The sequence below is a fragment of the Rhinolophus ferrumequinum genome, chromosome 11 (assembly GCF_004115265.2).
Source record: "Rhinolophus ferrumequinum isolate MPI-CBG mRhiFer1 chromosome 11, mRhiFer1_v1.p, whole genome shotgun sequence".
Lineage (NCBI taxonomy): Eukaryota > Metazoa > Chordata > Mammalia > Chiroptera > Rhinolophidae > Rhinolophus > Rhinolophus ferrumequinum.
The window spans coordinates 49590144-49611721 of NC_046294.1; the positions used below are offsets into that span (position 1 = coordinate 49590144).

The window sequence follows — 21578 nt, forward strand, 5'->3', positions numbered from 1 at the left end:
AAGATTTTTGTAAATGATACATCCTGTAAGGGGTTAATATCCAAACTACAGAGGGTGACAAAAAATGTATACACATTCTAACAAAGGAAAAAACGGTATTAAAATTGTAATAATATATACCGATAACAAAAGATGAATACAAGTCATGTTTGACTTGTGCAATTACAAGCGGTGCTCAAAGTGGTTACCATCAGCATAATTTTAATACAGATTTTTCCTTTCTTGAAATGTGTACACATTTCTTAGCACCCCCTGTATATAAGGAACTCATACAACTCAACACCAAAAAAAAAACCCCACAATCCAAATAAAAATGGGCAAGAGGACCTGAACAGATATTTCTCCAAAGGGGACATACCAAAGGCCAAACAGACATATGAAAAGATGCTCAACATCACTTATCAACAGGGACGTACAAATCAAAACCACCATGAGATACCACCTCACTCGGGTCAGAATGGCTATCATCAATAAATTAACAAATAACAAATGCTGGTGAGGATGTGGAGAGAAGGGAACCCTCGTGCACTGTTGGTGGGATTATAAATTAGTAAAGCCACTGTGGAAAACAGTAGGGAGATTCCTCAAAAAATTAAAAATAGAACTGCCATATGATATAGTAATTCTACTTCCAGCTATATTTATTTGAAGAAATCAAGAACACTAACTCAAAAAGATATTTGCACCCCTATGTTCGTTGCAGCATCATTTACAAAAGCCAAGATGTGAAAGCGTAATGTGTGCAACAATAGATGAATGGATAAAGATGTATATACATATACACACACACAATGGAATATTACTCAGCAATGAAAAGAATGAAATCTTGCCATCTGCAACAACATGGATGGACCTAGAGGGTATTATCCTAAGTGAATTAAGTCAGACAGAGAAAGACAAATATGTAGGATTCCACTTACATGTGGAATCTAAAAAAACAAAACAAATGCATAAACAGAACAAAAAGGACCCATCGATATAAAGAACAACCAGGTTTCCAAAGGGGTGAGGGGATAGGAACTTTAAAAATTAATCTTTAAAAAAATAAAATAAAACGGATAATTTCTACATTGTTCACCTTAAGTGGAATCATGGGCATTAAAATGTCTTTGAAAGGAATTGTACATGTGGGCAAGATAAATTATTGATGTAGTCTTTAATTGTAACCGTGAGGCCTACTTCCCAGACCGTGGTGCCAGGGATGGCAATCTGACTGCCAAGTCTTGGAAATCCTCTGAGGTGAGACTATTTGGGCTTAGGACATTGGTCATGGTGGAATGGGAGAGGAGTGCTAGCCTGGAGGGAGAGACCAGGCATCCACTTCCAAATCTGCGCCGACCCTGCTGCCTGGCTGCGAATGATTGCTTCTCCCTCAGCTCAGCTTCTTCATGGTAAAGTATGGCTGACCGTTGTAAGCATCCCGGGATGATTTGCTGGGAAAGTGCTCTGAGGCTCCATTCACCCCTCCGCTGGCTAACTAGAGTCGGTCCCCCTTCTTAGGCTCAGTGCCAAAATGCTCTAGGAGGGGGGCTGCTCATAAAAGCTCGAGGTGCCATAGCCGGGGCCCAGGGTCAGAAACAGTACAGTGCAGGGGAGAGGCCCTGGGGGCAGACAAGGGCCTGGGTGGGGAGGCTGAGAGAACTAGCCCTGGCTCTGGGAACAGCTCACCATGAGGACAGGGGACAGTCTCTGCCCCTTCTGCCTCTCAGTTTCCAACCCTGTAAAATGGGAAATTGTACATGTGGGCAAGACAAATTATTGCTGTCGTCTTTCCTTGTAACTGTTAGGCCTTCTTCCCAGACCGCGGCGTCACGGTGCAGTCACTGTGAGAACATGGGGAGACGACATGAACTCAGCAGACAGGGCTGAGGGGTAATGCACCTTATTTATTCATATATAACACCAAAAACGATACAGCTCATATTTGCAACTGTTTAGGTCTTTGTTATAAGGTCTTGATTGCTTTGTCTGGACTGGCCATGACCTTCAGCTCTGGGGTCTGGGCTAGGAAGACGTTCCAGTGACCTGCATGGAGGAAAACAGAAGACTTGTGTGTGTGGTTGTGTAGGGGTGTGTGGCGTGTGCGTGCGTGTGCACAGCAGAGGCACAACACCTGGTATGGGGAAAACAAGGTGAGAGGACTGTGTGGACCTGGGCTGGAGCCCACAGGGAGGAGGGGGTGGGGGTCCCCATCATACTCCCATATCCAGATCCCCTCTGGCACATGACCCAACCTTCAACCAACCCACAATTGGGGGCTGGGCTGGTTTCCTGATGCCTATTTTTGACCCTCCCATCTGTGACTTCCTGCCCCCCCCCCAGGCCCCACCTGGGTCCATCTTCCTCAGTGTAGTGGAGAGCAAATGAAGGGCATCAGAAGGAAGGGCTAGGAGGCTTTCAAGGGGAAAGGTTCCAGTAGAGGAGGAGGCAGCACTAGTGTTTGGGGCTCAGACCTCCCTCTTCTACAGCCCAAGACTAAATCCAGCAGGCTCAGCTTCACCCTCCTGCTCTCAGGCACCCGAGTTGAGAAATCTCTGGCACAGACGCCCACTGGATTCCTGTGCCGGGAACTGACGTCTGTGGCTGACAGCCCCCCTTCCAGGCACCAGTAGCCTGGAACTCCCCAAGAGGCCCGGGCCTCTAGCCAGGCTCTCTTCCCAAGCCCTAGTCCCAGACCGAGGTCCCACCTTCGTGGGTGCCGGTGAGCAGCCGGAAGTTCTGTGCCTCTCTCTGAAAGTCTTGCTTCCTGACTTTCTTGATCTGAATCAAGTGGAAGATACCTGAGGACAGAGACAAGGGCATGAGCAAGCGAGGCAGGGCCATGCACCAGGGAAATGGGGTGACAGACACGAAAGGGACCCAGTTACTTCCCTCCCCTCCCCTGTGCTGATCAGACACCAAAGCCTGTGGACTCAATATCTTAAATATTTTGAATCTGTTCTCCTGTCCCACTGCCACTGACCCCATTCAGGCCCTGTCATGTCGTGTTTGGGTCACTGCACTAGACTTCTGATCACTTTTATTCCTCCTCTAACCTGTGATCATTCGAAAATATACCTGTTACCCTGTCATTCCGCTTCCCTGACCTCCTGTCACCTCTCTGCTAGCCCTGCTCCGGCCACCATCACCATCCTCCTCTCACAGCACTCACCTGTCCACAATGTAGAAATGGAGTGGGGAGCAGGGAAGGGAGGGAGGGAGGGAGGGAGGGAGGGAGGGAGGAAGGAAGGAAGGAAGGAAGGAAGGAAGGAAGGAAGGAAGGAAGGAAAGCTGCCAGGCATGTACGGACTGGTCAAACTTTTTTCTGGGCATAGAACGTATGCTAAAAATCAATCGGTGTGCTTATTCAGACACCAAAACACTAAGCATCAGAGTTGTAAGCCCCCTTTCAGCGCAAGGCTCAGTTCACCAACCACGAGGGGCGTTGCCCGTGCTCCAGCCCTAACCAACCAGTTGGAGCCCTGAGGGGCCAAGCCTTCACATATGCCACCTCCTCTGCGGGAACTCCTCCTATTGCCAGCTGGGAAACTCCACTCATCCTTCAAGCCTTAGCTGGGAGTCTTCCTTGATCCCCCTCACCCTCCTCCAGGGAGTTATAACTTCCAAGAAGGAAGTTACAACTAACTACCCATAGCTCTTGGCATCCATTGGTGACTGTATCTATTTGTATTGTGTTATCATTGTGTCTGCTGGGAACTCCTGGAGGGCTTTCCTCTCTGGGTCCCCTGCATCTGGCCCACATTAGGCATGTAGAATGAATGAATGAATCCCTGGATGGGTGGATGGATGGATGGGTGGATGGATAAGCAAATATATGTGTAACCAGTCTAGGCCAGGCCCTGAGCAGGGATGAGGTATTAGTTGGATCTCCTGATGTTTGCATTCCATGGGGAGCTGGCCACGGGCACCACACATGGTGCTGAGGCCCTGAGCACATGGGCTGTGAGGTCGCACCAGCTGTTACCAGCAGGGTCTGTGGCCAGAAAGAACAGATGCGAAGGCAAGGCTTCAGCTAGGCCAGCACCACCCTCAAGGAAACCAAGAACTGGCCTCGCTTGTGGGAATCTGAGCGGGATCCCACAGAGGGAAAGGGACAGCACAGGTTCCGGGAGTGAGGTCCAGGAGGCCAGGAATGTCCCTGGGATCCCCAGCCCAGGTGCCAAAGACCAGATTGTGGGGGAGACTCACTCCAAAGACCCAGGCTAAGTCACAAGCATGAGATGGGGATGAGTCCTTCTGCCACAGGCCTGCCATTGCACATACCCCAGAACACAAATTGGACAGGAAGTGACAGGGATGCAGGCAGGTCCCCACACCGTAACCTATAAAACATGATTGAAAGGACTGGCTCTTGGGCCTGGAATCAAGAGCTAGACGGAGGGTCACTGTTGTGCCTCCTGCCCTCTTAAAGGCATACCAGGTCTGGGAGCAGCTGGACTCTATGGCCCCTCAGGGCAGAGGTGGCGCTGGTGGGTGCGTTCCAGGAGATAGGACAGGCTCAGCTCAATGTGAAGACGAACCCTCTCTGGACAGAGCCATCCAGTGTTGGAAGTCAATCACCTGTCTGGAGGTGGGTGGGAGTATGTGCACTCAGGGGCTAGAGACCCTCAGTGAGGCCACAAGGGTACTTCCTTCCTAGGTTGGGATAGGAATTGAGACCCCTAAGTCCCCTTCTACTCTGAAACTCCAGAATCAAAAAGACTCTTAACCCTAAGCCAACTCTCTGCTCAGCTTCTGGGCCCCGGAGCCGCTCCCTGTGGTGTGGCCTCACTTAGCCCAGGTTTCAATGTCCAGCTCCTCACTTTGTCTCCAAGCCAATTCTCCCCTTCCTCTCCCAGCGCTCAAGGCCGGCTGCTTTTACTCCTCTGCGTGAGGAAACAGTGCGGGTTTCCCACTGACAACTAGGAGAGAATGGGAGGTAGAGAGGCCTAAAGGCCACCCAGAGGGTCCGGAGACACAGAAGGGGAGGTTTGCTAATGACAGGATAGCAGGGCCTGGCATTGGGAAGTAGAAGAGTCCCCGCCACCTTATTTCTTTTCTGCTGGGCTTGGTGGTAATGAGATTGACCTTGAGCTATGATGTCCCCTCTGCACCATCCTGGGCACACTTTGGCCTTCCTCAAGCACCTACCTAAAAGCGTAAGGTCACCTCTGTGGAGGCAGCATTGGGGACAGTGAGAACTGGGTTTGAGTCTTTAGTTTACTGCTTAAACTGTGTGACTTTGAGCTAGTCATTTTACCTCTCAGACTCAGTTTTCTTTTTTGCAAAATGGGGCATTAATACATGCCCCTCAGTTTTCTTACGTGGGATAAATGAAGCACATTATACGTAGTGCCACAACACACCAATCACAGAGCACAGGACATGTAAGCATGGGCTGGGAAGCCAGAGTTTGAGGCTGTCTCTGCCAGTCTGCCAGCAGTGTGCCAATCCTGCCGTTCTAGCCCCACGTCCATTTTCCGTGAAGACTTCCCTGACCAGCTCAGCTCCCAGGGAGCTCCTACTGCACCCAGGTCACCTAAGGACAGAGGCTGGAGTCCATTACTATCTGTGGTCCTAGCATCTGGTGGGGGTGGGAGAGGCCCAGAGTAAACCAGGAGCCAGCACCTGTCTAGGGACTGACGGAATCTCAAGGTGCAAGAGAATTATAAATGTTACTGCACCTAACTCCTCAGCTGCTGGCAGAATCCCCAGCCAGCCCTTGCTGACACACTACCATGAATGGAGCTTGCTACCTCCCTGCATTACAGGAAGGCTCATGAGAAAGTGCTTCCTCTCCTTAGCCTGTTTCTCTGCAATTCTAACCTATTGATGAGGTGGGATGAGAAGGATAGTGACATTGTCAGCATCTACTATAGGTCAGGGGCTGTACCTGTTATTTCAGTTAATCCTCCAAAAACCCTCCTCCCCAATTAACAGAAGAGAAAACTGAGGCCCAGAGAAGTCAAGTGATTACCCAAGGCCACACAGCTAAGAAATGGCAGAGCCGGGATTCAATCCCAGGTCTGATTCCAAAGCCCCTGCTTGTTGTTCTGACCCCTGCGGTCAGTCAGAACACAACTGCTCCCTCTGCCTGGGGCAGTCCTTCAGAGCCATGAAGCCAGCGGTCCTGTCCCCCTGAGTCTTCTCTTCTCCAGGCTGAACAGCTCTGCTTTCTTCGTCCATTCCTCCTACGACAGGAGTAGAGCAGGGGAAGACCGCGAATGACGTCACAAGACATGGGCTCTAGCTCCTCCACTTACTGGCTGTGTGGCCTTGAGCCAGGGACTTCACCTCTCTGAGCCTCAGTTTCCTCATCTGTAAAATGGGGATAATAACGCCTAACTCTCAGGATCGTTGAGGATCAAATGAGATAATGAATGTGAAAGCACTTTGTGAACTCTAAAGTGCTTTACACATTGGTTATTATCATTGTATCATTTTTATTATCCCCTTACTGTCCCCTTCTTATCATCCCCTCTTCCCCTCTTCCCCTTACCCCCCAACCCCAGGCAAACCCATCAATAGAGAAAAGTGACCTTAGCGCTAATTCACACTTATAGGAGTTAGTTTGTTTTACCCTACCCAGGGGATGTATGTTTCTCAAGAAGAGCCAGAAAACAGAACCCTCGGCCAATTCCCTATCAAGGAAAACTCCTCTTGACCTTCATTTGGTGATATGAGCAGCCTGTTGAATAGGGTGTTTCTCAGCATGAGAAACATATTTTGATGTCAACTTACCTTGGAAGGATAGAATCTACCATACAGCAGAGGCTGAATGAGACTAGCTTCAGGCCCTCCTGCCTGAAAAGCTCTCTCCTTACAGAATACTGCAAGTCCACCAGTACACATCTCTAGTTCATCAGGGTAGGCATTCATTACTGTCCTGGCTCCTTGCAAGGTGCAACGACCCCTTCCCCCAGGAGAGGGAGCACTTGGAGGCCCTGGCATCTCAGAGTAGGTGAGCTTATCAGAACTGTCAGAGCATCAACAGAATCACTGTCTCCCTCTGTCTTGGAATCAGGGACTCCTAAACCTGGAAGGGTGGCCAGAGGCAGGTCTTCCTGGGCTAGAGGCACTTGAACAACAAAACGCTCCTAAGGCCCCTGGGGGGGCCAGGAGCACAGGAAGGGGGACAGATCAGAGGTATGCCCAGCTGGGAGTGGGCCAATGCTCACCTTTTACCAGCTTCCAGAGGTAGATGTCCACCTGTTCAGAGGCCTCACGCTCGAGGGCAAAGCGACGCAGGTTGTCTGGGCTTGGGGATACAGACGTGTGGACGAGGACCCGGCCTGGCGCCTTCGGACACCTGGTGGCACTGATTTCCCTGTGGCCAGGGTCTGCCTTGTCATCTGGGAGAGACAAGGAGCTTCTGAATGCTATCTCACCAACCCTGGTGGCTCAAAAAGAGAGACCTGATATCCCCCTCAGAGTCTTTACGGTACTTGGGAGACTGGTACTTTACTGGTGCCCGTAAAGACTTGGGAGTCTTTACGGTACTGGTGCCTTGGGAAGAGAAGGCAGTCTCTAGGGAAGGGGGTATCTCCCCCTTCACCTCCCATTGATTAGCATATCAGAAAACTTCTCAGCCTTCAGGGCCCAGCTCACCTTCCACCTCCTCTGGGCAGCCCTCTTGGAACAGCTTAGCCCACTTTGTTTCCTCCCACTGGTAGCTTCTAAAATCCTGCTTGCTTATGCCTCCCACTCATGCCCTTAATCCACACTGCCTTGCATTGCCTTGTAGTTGTTTCACCTGAGTATGTTTTCTCTTTAAAAGAGACCCACAAGGCGAAGGGCAGGAGCCATGTCCACCAAGTCTTTTGAGTCCCTCACACCAAGCTCTTAATGAACATACATAGAAGGAAAGGTTTGAGGTGATAATGATAGTAATGGTAGTGATGGTCGTGATGGTGCAAAAGGTGGTGGCAGTGATCACAGTGATGGCAACAGTTGTGGTGGTCGTAGGGCTGGTGGGGGTGATGGTGGAGATGGTGGGGATGGTGGGGGTGATGGTGGAGATGGTGGGGATGGTGGGGGTGATGGTGGAGATGGTGGGGATGGTGGGGGTGATGGTGGAGATGGTGGGGATGGTGGGGGTGATGGTGGAGATGGTGGGGGTGATGGTGGAGATGGTGGGGATGGTGGGGGTGATGGTGGAGATGGTGGGGATGGTGGGGGTGATGGTGGAGATGGTTGGGATGGTGGTAATTTTTTTTTGGTGCCAAATTAGATCCAGTCCTAAAGCCTTGACATCCTGGAATTCCAAGGACATTCTCCAGAACTTTCCCTGTGCCAACATTCCCTGAGTATTTTTCAAGGACTGAAGGACCAAGTCCCTATACACACACCCCCTTCTAGACTCTTACTTGTTATGAAGCACTTACGAGCTGTTACAGTCTTAACATTTTTAAGGGGAAACGGACTGGGGTCTGGTGGCAGAACCCAAGACCAGGCATGTTTGTGAAGGAGCCCAGGAGGGAGGCTCAGCCAGTCTCATAGAGAATTCAAGTTCAGCCCCAACTCCTCATGCGTTCTAGGCACCAGCCCATCGTGCTCCCTCCCTCACCCTGTCCTTATAGCTTATTACACTGATAAATAAGTTATTGCTTATGTTTGAATTTTGATTTACAATTCATAAAGCATTTTCACCAACTCTGTGTCTGAGGCTCAGAAAGGTAAAGAAACTTGTTTAAGTTCACAACACTAAGTAAGTAAATAAGTCAGTAAGCAAGCTAATAATGCAAATTCAAATTTCCTGATGTTAAATGCTGGGGTAGGTGGAGACGTAGGGTGATTATAGCCACTCAGTTATCTCATTTGTGAAATAACTGCATTGTGAGGATTAAATGAAATATGTGAAATCACCTGGGACTAGTAGGTTCTCAAGGCATGTTTCCTTCCTCTTTTTCTTCCCTGTTCCTCTCCTTTCAGCTTTGCCAACCCAGCCCTCGAACCCAATGTGGTCAGGACACAAGCTCCCCTTGCGTCTTCTGCCCCACCTGCCTTCTTTCCAGGCTGCGGGAACGGGCCTGACCCTCGCACCGGCTACTATTGATGCTCACAGGCTGTGCTTCTCAATCAGATACTCTGACTTTCCCTTCGGCATACTGATTAATCTTAGGGTCACATGACATTGTTGAAAGAACTCAGCCGGCAAGTCTAGAAGCCTGAGTTCTAGTTCCAGCTTCACTATGACTTTGCTGTGTGACTCAGGAAAGTCCCTTCTCTTCTCTGCGTCTCAGTTTCCCATATATAGATGACAGCTGAAGGAAGACAACAGAGGTCAAGAGCTTGGTCTTTGGAGTAAGAGAGACCAGGGTGCAAATCTCAGCTCTGCCACTTACAGCTGTGTGACCTGGGACAAGGTACTTATCTTCTCTTTCTATAAATGGAGCTAGATACCTGCCTTGTCCATTGTGGTGAGGATTATATGAATTCGTGCAGACAAAATACCTACCTGGCTCATAGTAAGTGCTCAATAAACAACGGTTATTTCTCTTAAAAGTCCTAATATCCTAAGATGCTATAACTTCATAGAATCCAGAACATTATTTGGTTCTATGTAGATACATCTGAGAGCCTCTGGATCTGTCCCTGTAACATAGATGGTTCCATAAGTAGTATGTATTACAAGTCTGGCATTTTCCACTGCTGTGCTCCTAACTTTCTGTGTACCTAAACACCCTGCATCCTATATCTCTGCCCGCGGCCCCATCCATGTTGGAGATGCTCCAAGCGTCTGTGCGCTGGGGAGAGAGACCCAGGGCTCACTCTGGCTAGCGCCCTCCCTGCCCCCAGCATCTCTTTGTACCTGGGCAAATCTTGCAGCACTTCCCGGCCACTTTCTCGGGGTGATGGCAAGGGTACTCAGTAGGGCAGGTCACCCGCTGGCAGTCCTGGTGGCCGTCCTGACAGGTGCACAGGATGCAGGGCAGGGGTCCGAAGGAGCGGAAGGCTGGGTGCCACACCTCCCCATGGGAGTACGTCTTCCCACCATGCACGCAGGCTGGGCCAAGGAGGGCAGGAAGGGAGGAGGGTCAGTGCCTCGGACTCCTGTCAGAGTCCAGGGGGCTTGAGGTGGCCCTGCTGCACCCATCTGGCCCAGCCATGCTGCCTGCAAATTGGAGGCCAGGGTGTAAAACTGGCCCCATGGCCCTGACATCCTGCCTATCTCAGCGCTCAGGACAGAGATGTGCCCAGTGAGGACTTGCTGAGATGGCGAGTCCTTCTCCTGCCCTCACAGCCCCTCTGGTAGAGCAAGGAGGGGCTGCTCTGATAGCAGGAGAACTGACATCAAGTTCTGCTGGCTGTGCACGTGCTGTCTGGCAGGCCCCTTCCCCTTTCTCAGCCTCAGTGTCCCATCTGTACAAAGTGGCTCTGGGACAGATGCCTCTGCAGCCACCTCCGCTCTACCAGCCAGGGTGCCCTGCGTGGGGCCACTGTCCTCCCACGCTGCTGCTGTCTCTGCCCATGTGGCCCCTTCCCACTCCATCCCGACTGTCCTCCTGCAGCCCAGCTCTGCTCCATCCTTCCCTTGTCAAAAACTTGCCCTCAGCACTTCCTTGTATTATAGTAATTTGTTTACATGTCTGGAGCCCCTCACGGACGGGGACCGTTTTTCATCTCTCTGTTCTGTGCCCCTCAATTCCCAGCAACGATACGGCAGGTGCTTCAAAAAAATATTCTACTGACCCGCAGTCCTGGTTCCAGGACGGGTTCTGTCTCTATCTCAGTACTCTGAAACTCAGTGTCCTCATCTGTGAAATGAGGGTTTAGACCTGATGCCGTTTCAGGGTACCTTCAGTTTTGATGGAACTAAGCCTGGGAGAGGATGAGAAGGAAAGGGGATGGCCTGGCTCTGGTCCTGAGTCCACAAGGTCATGGCCACGTTGAGATTGGAGAATCACTGAGTTGGGGGTACAGGAATGGGAGGTGGGAGCAGTCGGAGCCCTCCTTTCCCACCTCAGGGGTTGGAGGAGGTTTCAGTCCCCACCTTTCTTATGTTTCTCCTTCAGGACAATTTTGACTGTCGTGCTGCCTTCTCCCTTCGGTCGGAAGTGGCGAGGGACGAAGCCCCGAGGGGAGATGAGCCCACTGGGGGCTGGGGTGCTCAGGCTTCTCCTTCTCCCGTCGTCCCCTGAACACGGATCCTGGGAATGTCTCTGCAAATGGCAGGAAGGATGAAGATCACTGATAGGCTAGCGAGATGGTGGCTGTAGTGAGAAGCCTGAGGGCAGACACTCACATGACCTCCCAGTGAAGAGAGGGCACAGGCCAGGGACAGAAAGGTAATCCGGATGGGGTCTAAGACATTCTCAGACAAGGCATCTTGGAAAACTCTTCGAGGATAATGGTTTGGAGATCCAGCTTCCTCTAAGCAGGGCTGTCAGAGCCAGGACTTTGGGGCTGGAGTGAGCAGAGGGTGCTGAGGTCTCGATCTGGGAGACATAAGAGATCAGGGACCATGGGGACTTAATATTTAAGAAATAGAAGGTGAGAATGTAGCAAGGATGAGAGTCAGGAAATTCTTCTTTGTCTGAGAAGATTTAGGTGATGGGACAAGAGGACGGGCCCTTGACAATCCTACCAGACCCCAGAATCCCACAGGGCAGGAAGAAGAGCAGCAGGCCCCATCCAGAGACGGGGGTCTCCGGAGCTCAGGCTCTCTTTCCGGAACCCCTAGAATCCAAGATCCCATGACCAGGTCTTGGGAGGGCTGGCAGTGATAACAAAGGGTGTGTGGTGAGGGCAGTGTAATGTCATAGGAACTTTGCAGCTCATAGTTTGGGGATTGGCCCTCCAGGTTCTGGGAAAGGAGCCAGTGGGCTGGGGAGCTTTTTCTCCCCTTTGCTGACCAGAAGTCACTCACATTCCTTCTTCAACAGCCCCTTCCTGCCCCGTACATTCTCAGTCAGTCCTCTGGTGGCTGGACTAAGCCGACAAGAGCCCCCAGAGTAGAAACTGTGTCCCAGGACCAGCACAGGCCCAGGCACATAGGAAGCTCCCAGGAACACTTGTCAAGTGGAATAGAGGCAAGAAGGAATCGAAGAGCTCAGTCCCCCAAATGGCAACTTGCCCACATCATCCAGTAAGCTGCTGCTCAGGGCCTGGAACTAAGCCTGGGAGAGGATGAGAAGGAAAGGGGATGGCCTGGCTCTGGTCCTGTGGCCCAGAGGCCCCCACCTGAGAAGGCACAGCCTGGGAAGGGAGGATAAGCTGCCAGAGGAGAAAGGAGAATTAATTAGTTCCGCCTCTGGGGAATCTCTGGGAAGGGACGCCTCCAATCCCCCAGGGTCCAGGTGACCCAGGCCGAAAGAGCAGGTGGAATTGTTCATATTGTACACATGGCCCAGGTGTCTGTGTGTGAACTCGTTCTCCCTCCTCTTTCCTCTCCAACCACAGAGGGCTTGGCAGTTTAGCCCATCTTAATTCCAGACCAAGACTGAGAGGGGCCAAGACAGAGGGGGGAACAGAGAGTACCCCCTAGACAAAGAACTGGTACCTCAGGAGCTGGGTGGGGAAGGCTGACCCCAGTCAGAGGCCAATCCCCCTGGGGAACGTGCTGCCCAGAGGCGACCTGAATAAGGACAGACACGGGCTCTGGATGGAACAGTGTCAAAGAGTTTCCAGGGAAGGAAATCAGTACGTCTGAGGCCTGCTCCTGCCTCTGTGGCGCTTTTCCCCAGGCCCCTCCTGGCTCTTCAGTCAGGATGGCAGCCATGACAGGAGGCTAGGGAGAGGAGCGGGACATGGTGGGGTAATGGAGCTGACCCAGGGGACAAATGAGAAATGAGGACAATAACTAGTATTGCCTGCTCCAGAGTCATGGAGACTTAGGCCCTGGATGGCAGCCCGCCTCACCTCCTCTCCCCACCCTGTCAGTAAAGCTGTGCACTCACCACCCCACGGTGTGACTGTGTGGTGTCCTCTTCAGCTGATTTCTCACTTGACCCATCTGGAAACCCAAAGGGAAGTCGGGTCAGCCTCTGCCTCCTCAGCCTTGCTGGCTGGAACCCTGCAGGCCTACACCTCTAGGCTCTGTCCCTCCAAGACTTGGTGCCACTTCGGCAGCCCCCGCAAACCAGCAGGTCCCTTTGGCTCAGTGGGGACTTATTTCCCTTCTCATTGGGTTGCTGCTTCAGCTTCCACACACCTACCTCCTGGTCCCCATGACGACTGAACTGCTTGGCTTAGGCACGGCCTCTTGTTCAGCGCCCATCATGGATGGCCCCAAATCCCATCCCTGCAGCCTGATTAGCGCGGTCCTCTGGGCAGCCACTCTGCCCAACCACACTTGAAATCACCAGGCCTTGGTCAACACATTATAGTCCTGGGCACCCCCCTCCACCTTTTTTGCCCCTCCAGCTGGGACACCCTAGGACTCCTCCATCTCCCATCCCCTGAGGCACCAGGACACATGGCCCATTGGAGGCCTGGGACTTCTGAAAGCCCAGAGTGGGCTTCTCCCTCCCTAGCCCCTGCTTCACATCCAGTCTGGCTCCCCCCAAGCATTCTTGGTTCAATGACCAAGATCACTGCAATTAGACTGTCCCTTAGGAATCCTTGAGGCCAACCTCTCAGTGCATGTGTGACATAGATGAGGTCCACAGAGGGGAAGGACCCTGCAGGAAATAACTGGAAGAACCAGGACAAACTGGAGTCCCCTGGCTCCTGGTCCAGTGCCCTTCCATAACACCAACATCCAGGGAACATTCTACTGGGGTGTACACCCCTTCCAGAGTCTTGCCTCCTCCGGGAAGCTTTCCTGGACTACCCCAGCCCACAGAGAACAACAGTTCCACCATCTGTTCACTTCACTCTGCTTAAGCCTTTTGCCCTTCACAAGCTGATATGTTGGCCTATCTCTTTTCAGTACAGGGATTCTACCTGGGTTTTGCTTGACATGCATGCTCTGAGCCCAGTGAGCCCAAGCCTGTGCCCAGCTCTGCTGTGAGGAAGACAGGAGGAGACGGGTGCCTGCCTGTACAGACCTCTCTCCTGTGCCTCTTCTGATCCTCTCAGCCTCATGTGATCAGGGGGCCTTTGACCACTTGTTACAGGCACTGCAGCAGCACCCTCTCTTCACGGGCTCTAGCCGGCTTCCCTCGGGCTCAGCCTGCCAGCACCTGTCCTCATGCCTGTGCCTCCCGCCCCTGTCTCCTGCCCCCCACTTCTTATCCCACCTCATTTCTGCTTCTGCTCTCAGGGCAGCCTACCACCCATATAGGCACATACAAGGAAGGACCACAACGGAATTTCCACCCTTGGGGTAAACCTTTGACCAATGGGAGTTGGTGGCTGGTGGACAAATAAATTCTTACTCTTCCTCTACCACTACCAGACTTTTATGGGAAGCAGAAGATGACTTAGGGCAACAGGTCACACTTGATAGCAAGCAGAAACAACTCCCCAACACATTCTTGAGTTGCTTCTCCCTTCTTCCCTGCTTCACTCCCTTTTTCTCTCCTTCTTGCTCCCTGGAATTGCAATAAAAATGCACATCAGCCTCTGCTACAGGCTCAGCTTTTGGGGGGGGGGCGGGGCAAGCTAAGTCACAACCCTTGAGGAAGGAACGGTCTGCTATATGCTGGGTGTTCCCCAAAGTCTCCCCAGCTCTAACCGTCCACGGCTGAGTCCCTAGGGTGGGGAGGTGGGCACTGCCAGATCTAGGGACAGACTCACCTTTGCAGGCCTGGCAGCAGGAGGCAGGCAGCGGGAGGGGTGCGGGGCAGCCTGGTTCTGGGCACGTCATGAGGCCGCAGTAGATCTGGCCCTCCTGGTAGACAGAGCAAACAGGAGCTGGGAGATGAGCTCTGATGAGGACCAGCCTTGGGGCTAGGAGAGTCCCCTGCCCTGGAGGCATGTGGCCTTAAGGAGACCCTAAGGTAGGGGAGGGAGGGAGCAGTAGAGCATCCTGGGCAAGGGCCAGCCAGCTCAGAGGAGGGGTCTTTGTACCCTCCCCACTCTTACTCCAGGCCCTGAGGTAACATTCATCCTTTAGCTTCTAAAGCATTTTCACAGGCTCTCACAGCCACCTGCTGAAGTGGGATCTTCCCGTCATACAGATGGAGAGCGCCTGCAGAGGGGCCTGGGCTGCCTGAAGTCAGACATAGTGGGGCAGAATGGACTAGCGCCCAGTCTTCAGACTTTTCCTACTGAAATCAACATCCTTTGGCCTGCAACAGGGGGCCCAGCATAGGGGACAGGGATGGGTTGGGGACACCCGGGGCTCATCTTGCTCTTACTGAAAACCCTAGGTCCCCAACTTGAGAACCCAGCCTAGAGAGGCAAAACTTCAGGGTAAAGGGCCTTCAGGGAATCAGGAGGACCAGATGACCTTAGGTGAGTCACTTCTCTTCTCTGGGCCTCAGTTTCCTCTTCTGTAAAATGGGGACACTCCTGTCTGGGCTGTAAAGATCAAGTAAGGGGACTGTGTGAAAACCCTTTTTAAACTATAAGGCACACTGTACCTGGGAGGAAGTGATATTACCTAGAGTCTTTTCCCTATTCCTTTTCCAATGAGTCTCAAAAATAAGGATTCTGATCCCTCAGATGAGGCCAGGTGTCAAGCCAGACTCATATAAACAGGGATGAGAACAGGGAAGCAGTGACCCAAGTATCCAGGGAGAAAAAACAATGCTCTCACCACTTCACCACCATTCTTTCTGTCTCTCTCCACAACCCCCTCCTAATCAGGCCCTTGTCCCTTTATAGGAAGCAGCACAATGCAGGGAAAGGACCATGGGGTTTGGAGTCATGTGACCCTGGGTCTGAATTCTGGCTCTGCCACTTAACTAGCTGTGTGACCTCAGGGAAGTTGCTTAACTGCTCTGGGATTCACTTTCCTCATCTGATATCCTTCTCCTAGGGTCATTGGGATGCTGTATATAAACACCAGGCATTGGAGGCCTGGGACTTCTGAAAACCCAGAGTGGGCTTCTCCCTCCCTAGCCCCTGCTTCACATCCAGTCTGGCTCCCCCCAAGCATTCTTGGTTCAATGACCAAGAACACTACAATTAGACTGTCCCTTAGAAATCCCTGAGGCCAACCTCTCAGTGCATATGTGGCATAGATGAGGTCCAGAGAGGGGAAGGAATCTGCAGGAAATAGCTGGAAGAACCAGGACTAAACTGGAGTTCCCTGGCTCCTGGTCCAGTGCCCTTCCACAACACCAACATCCAGGGAACATTCTACTGGAGTGCACTCCCCTCCCGAGTCTTGTCTCCTCCAGGAAGCTTTCCTGGACTACCCCAACCCACAGAGAACAACACTTCATCCATCTAGTAGGTACAATGGACTAGACCACTGCAAGAGGCTCAGACCCCACAACAATAATCACTCTTGGGGTTGACTTCTAAGTCACCCTCATTATTTGTAAGTTGTTTGCAGCACAGATACTGTAAGGTTAAGAGCTTGACTGATGGGTCCTCTCACTGAACAGATTGGGAGGCAGGCCTGAAAGAAATGACTCGCTCAAGGTCACACAGGAAACCACGGCAGAGCTGGAGCTCAAATGTGGTGTCTGACACTTAGTTTAGTCATCCCTCCCTCACATCACTGCTAAATCTGATTATTTTAAACAGAGAGGACGTTGGAGACCATCTGGTCAGACTCCCTACACACGCAGAGGAACTGGCACCCAGAGAAGTTTGGTGATCAAGTAGTAAGGACATCAGGATGGCAGGAGAAACTCCTGCCAAAGCACAGATAAGGAGCTAAACCCAAGGGTAAGGATGACATGCTGAAAGCCACCTACAAACCTATAGTGGGGCCACACCTAGGACCCAACCCCCTACTGAGGAGGAGGGAGAAGACTAGTTTCTAGGTCAGGCCTTGTTTGGCTTCAGTCTCTCTGTGCCCTGCTAACACTGCAGAGTCAGCCCTGACTGTCCCTAGGCCCAACTCTGACCACAGCAGGGCGAGCTTAAGTAGTTTCAAATTAAATTCCATTTGCTCCAACAGTCTGGCTCTGTCTCTGTGCCCTAGGGCTGGAGTGCAGAGTCTACTGGGGGAAACAGAAATGGGCAAATGCCAGTGCGAGGTGCCGGGTACTATAACAGGTAGCTCAGGAAGGTGCAGAAACCCAGAGAAGGGCAGGATGTTCCAAATCCCAGAAGTTCCCTTCCCCCTGAGCCTATTCACTCTCACTTTGCTTTGACCAGGAAGAACACTTTCCCCCCAGTCCCTGCCACCACACTTTGCAGGCCGGGGCTACAGGGAAGGTAAGAGGTCTTACGGTACAACTGCAGAGGACACACTGGTTGGGCAGGCGGGAAGGGAACAGCTCATGGGCACTGAAGATCTCTCCATGCTGGTACATGGTCCCGTTGTGCTGGCAGGACTTTGGGGGGGCCCGGAGACCAGAGGGGGTGTGAGGTTCTGCAAGTGAGAGGAGCAAGGGGAAGAAAAAAATAAGGTTTCACGTGGACCTCAGAGCTTTGCCAGAATGAACTGGGCCACTTTTCTAAAGATTTTGCATTTCATCTCACCTTGGCATTTAAACTGTGCTCTGGCCTCAGCCTTCCCAGACGGCCCCCATATCAGCTAACCAAGAAGAGGTCCTGCGGACACCTGCATCTAACTTTGTCATTCCCTCCCATGGCCTTTCCGCACCTCGGGGTCTGAGCTGGTCCTGACCAGAGCAAGAAGGCAAGACCAGAAGCTTCAGCTCCTCTGAGCCTTACTCCGTGGGGACCTGCATTCATTCATTCAATGCTCAGTGGGCATCCATGGAGAGCCTCCTGGTACCAGGCAGTGTCTAGGTGCTGGGGACACAGTAGTGAACAGAACAGAGTCCCTCAGGGAGTGACATCCCAGGGGAATCAGCTCAGATGATGACCTAGTGCTTGGTGTAAACTCCTGTCATTTACTGGCCATCACAGCCTTCCCCCCCCCATCACCTGCCCATTAGCCAGTCCTCTTCCAGCCTTGTCGAGGGCTAAGCCTCTAAGCTTCTGGTTCTGAGAGAACCTAGTCATTCTCTCAAGACACGTTTACTAAACACCGTTACTGTACCAGGTACCATGTGCCGCACAAGACTCTGCTCCTCCCATCAAGAAACTCACAATCTAACTGGTAGAGAGACAAGCCATGCACAGTGACACTGTCACATATAAGGGCTAGGGCACCGAGGAGAGGCCCTAACTCAGCCGGGACATGGGGGTGGGGTGTGGTCCGGGAAGGCTTCCTGAAGGAGCTGATGGCTGAGCTGAGTTGTGAAAAACATGCAGAGCCAGGCAGGCGAAGGGGCAGGGCCAGGAAAGAGAGCAGGAGACAGGAGCATGTGAGGAAGACGGGGCCTGAGCCAAAGCACAGTCAGCAAGGAGCGGTCAGGACTCCTGGAGTCAGCCTCAGACGGGGAGGAGGCACGATGCCCTCTCACTGGGCAGGATGAAGTTCAGAGCCCCAGCTCTGGGAGGGAATCCTGAGCCAGGCATCTCTGTGACCCAAGGCAGAGCCACGGTCAGATCCTACTGGGGTCCCACTTGGAAAAGGAGCCCCTCTATACCCACTCTACACAGGTCCCCAGCTCACAGGAGAGCCTGGTTCCAGAGCCTGGTGGCTGAGGCCACAATCTGAGCCTCCCTTCCTCACCTTCTTGACGCTTCTAAACATCGATTCTTCACTTAACACCCTTGCCCCCCACTCTTCTAAGTTGGCCTCCCCACTGGCTGCCTCTCATTGGCCCCGTGGTTGTGCCAGTTTCTTCTCAGACCACCTCTCCTCTCCTCCCTGTCTCTTATCTTTACTCCCTAGAATGCCAGTCGTCAAGGCTCCCAGAATCGTAAAATTGTGGAATCCTAGACCTTTAGCATCAGGACACACAGCGTCTCTGAACCTCAGCACGGGGAGGAATCTCGGAGTACAAGTACTCCGGCTCCTTCAGTCATTCCCAGTCCCAGGGCCGTGATCCGGGGTCTCCGGCAGGTCCTCCTAGCTCCTGCCCACTCATCTCCACTTACACAGACACGTCCGCTCCCTCTGGGTCTGGCCAGCCAGAGACACTGGGGCCCAAGTGTGCCATCAACAGGCCTCGTATGCCCCTCTTTCCTTCAGCTACTTTCCACGTTTTCTCTCTCCCTCTGCCAAGCACAGCTACTTACGAATGAGAAATGTGTTTTTACCCCAGCCCTCCTGGGGGATCCAGGATGTTTCTTCCCTGGAGCACGTTTGTGTCTCAACACTTCTGATGGCTAGAGACTGTCCCTGTCATTCCAGGGGCTTCCCCCTGCCAGAGGCCTGCATCAGGAATGGACGAAGGGTCAGCGAGGCTACTCACCCACACACCGGGGACAGCACTGCTGGGGCTCAGTCACAGGCTGGGGGCAGTGGACAGGCGGGCAGTGCAGGCGGTAACAATTCACATGGGCACTCTGAAGGGGACACAGGGGTCAGTCTTGGTTCCAAAGAGCCATTGCCTCCCACCAGAACCCCCAGCCCCATCTGCGGGACACTGCGCTCGTTTTAAGTCTGTGATGGGATAAAAACAATCAACTCATGTGTCCAGTCTTTCCTCTTCCCCTGCTCCCATCCAGGCGCACCCATCCAGGACCCTCCCCCACCACGGAGGAGGGCACAGTGTGCATGGGTTGGCACAGCTCTTGTGTCCCCTTCATGGTGTGTGAGACATATAAACAAAAGCTTTGAGTTGTATTTCAACATTGATCTTGATTGTGCTGTTTTAACGGCAGAGCTTTGTTCTTTGTCCTCGGGGCCTGAGCTGCATGTGACTCATGAGGGTAGGTGACAGGAATGGGTAGGAGACTAGAAACCTGATGTGGAGAAGACTCAGGGTTTCGTGATCTACTCCCTACATCCCTGGGACACTTGGGTGACTCTGCACAAAGCCCTTGGAGTTGGCAGCAGAAAAGGAGAGGCCACAGAGTTCTTATGCTTTTTCAAGTAGAGCAAATGACGGAGAAGGGAGCAGAGAATCCTACGCAGGAAAGATGAGGAGCCTGACGAGAGAGGCTACCACCCGTGTTGGCAGTATGTCGGCCTGTCCGAGGCTTCCACGCCTCTGTCTCCCCTTGGTTGTAAGGGTCGTTGCACTGTGCCGTAAAGAACCATTTACTTCTGTCTCATCTATTCCACCACACGTCCCAAGAACAAGGACCAAGCCTCACTCTACTCATCTCGGAATTGTCAGCACAGGGCCTGGCGCCAAGCTACTGCCTGCTACAGTTTGAATGAATGAATGAAGGATGAATGAGAGCCAGGAGAGGACGGGCAGATGGTCTCTCTTAGATGAATGGAAGCAGCTTTGTTTAAACTTTGAAGCTGGCAAGTTTGTTTCCAGCCTCCTTGTCCATCTGAGTGCCCTGACAGCACTTCTCCAGCGACAGCTGCTTACCCGGTGGAAAACCATGGACCAGGCCCTAGTCGTTCTGGAGTCACTGCTTCCCAAGACGGCCAGAGGTGGTCGCAGTGCTATAGGGCACCATAGAGGCCACAAAATTGGTCTGAAATCCAAAGGGGCCTTCTAGAGGCCTGGCACACGTGAGTACCAGATAAATGTCCAGAGGGCGAACTGAACCCCTCAGATAAGAAAGCAGGATGGAGTGAGGGCCTGAAGAGTTAGAATCTCTCGATTCTTGGCCTTGAAGGAACCCAGGGATGAAGAAAATCAGTGACATACAGTAGGAAATAAAATGGAGACAGGCTAAAGGGTGAACAGGCAGGGGGCCTTGCAGCCACAGGGGGCCTCTCGGGAAAGTCGTAACGACCGTGCATTGATTGGCACTAGCTGGGCGCTTTATGTGATACAGAAGTGCATTGTCTCATTTCATCTTTTCAACAACCCTAGAGGTAGATACTATTACCCACACTTTCAAAATGAGAAAAGGGCCTCTGAGAGGTTAAGTTGCCTAAGATGACACAGCAGGTAAGCACTGCCTCCAGGGCTGTGTACTTTCCACCAGGCAGGGCTGCCTCTGGCGGGCTGGGCGGGGACACAGGCAGTCACTCAGGATTAGCTGTATGACTATTGGCTGCCAGGGACCAGGCAGTGAGTGACACTGACAAGGCATCTGCTCTCAGGAGCTTACCTCCTCACCTGGGGAGACAGACCATAAAAAATAAACAAGTAGGAACAAGACCATTTCAGATGTGAAATGTATGATAAGAATCAAACAGGGCAATGTGACTGAGTTAAGAAGGTTAGACTATTTTAGACACCGCAGTCAGAGAAAGCCACATGAGGAGGTAACATTTCTGTCATGAACTGTGAGATGAGAGGAACCATTTGGGAGAAGATCCAGGGGGAGGACTTTCCAAGTGGAGGAACGACAGGTATGAATGAGTTTGATGAGTTGGCGCAGGTGAGAAATGAGGTTGGGAGATCGGGTGGAGGTCAGGTCACGCAGAGCCACAGCAGGGAGTTTGAATTTTACTTTAGGTGCAACGAACAGCTGTTGGAGGGTTCTAAGAGCTTCCAGAATGACACAATCAGGTTCATGTTCAGAAAAGATCCCTCTAGCTGCTGTGCAAAAGCTGGATTTAGAGAGGGGACAGGAAGGTTCAGGTTGGGGAGACTCAAGCAGCATCCAGAGGAAGGTGGCTTAGATTAGGGGGACAGTGATGTTACGAGAAGTGGGAT

The 21578-nt window shown here is 52.2% G+C and overlaps 1 protein-coding gene across 3 annotated transcripts in view; it reads right to left on the minus strand.

Moving 5' to 3' along the window:
• Positions 1-1870: 1870 nt before the first annotated feature.
• CHRDL2 (chordin like 2) overlaps positions 1871-21578 on the minus strand; it is a 32211-nt gene continuing 12503 nt past the window's right edge. Inside the window, exons 3-12 of one of the 3 annotated variants that reach the window (XM_033120355.1) lie at positions 19260-19353; positions 17217-17359; positions 14662-14755; positions 12879-12934; positions 10973-11141; positions 9791-9985; positions 7158-7331; positions 6243-6297; positions 2688-2780; positions 1888-2025 (exon numbers count right to left, since the gene is read on the minus strand). In XM_033120355.1, the coding sequence (XP_032976246.1) occupies positions 1935-2025; positions 2688-2780; positions 6243-6297; positions 7158-7331; positions 9791-9985; positions 10973-11141; positions 12879-12934; positions 14662-14755; positions 17217-17359; positions 19260-19353 (1164 nt within the window). In that variant the 3' untranslated portion in view covers positions 1888-1934. Of the gene's footprint in view, positions 2026-2687; positions 2781-6242; positions 6298-7157; positions 7332-9790; positions 9986-10972; positions 11142-12878; positions 12935-14661; positions 14756-17216; positions 17360-19259; positions 19354-21578 lie in introns of all 3 variants that reach the window. The other 2 variants (XM_033120353.1, XM_033120354.1) reach the window with 2 other exon arrangements.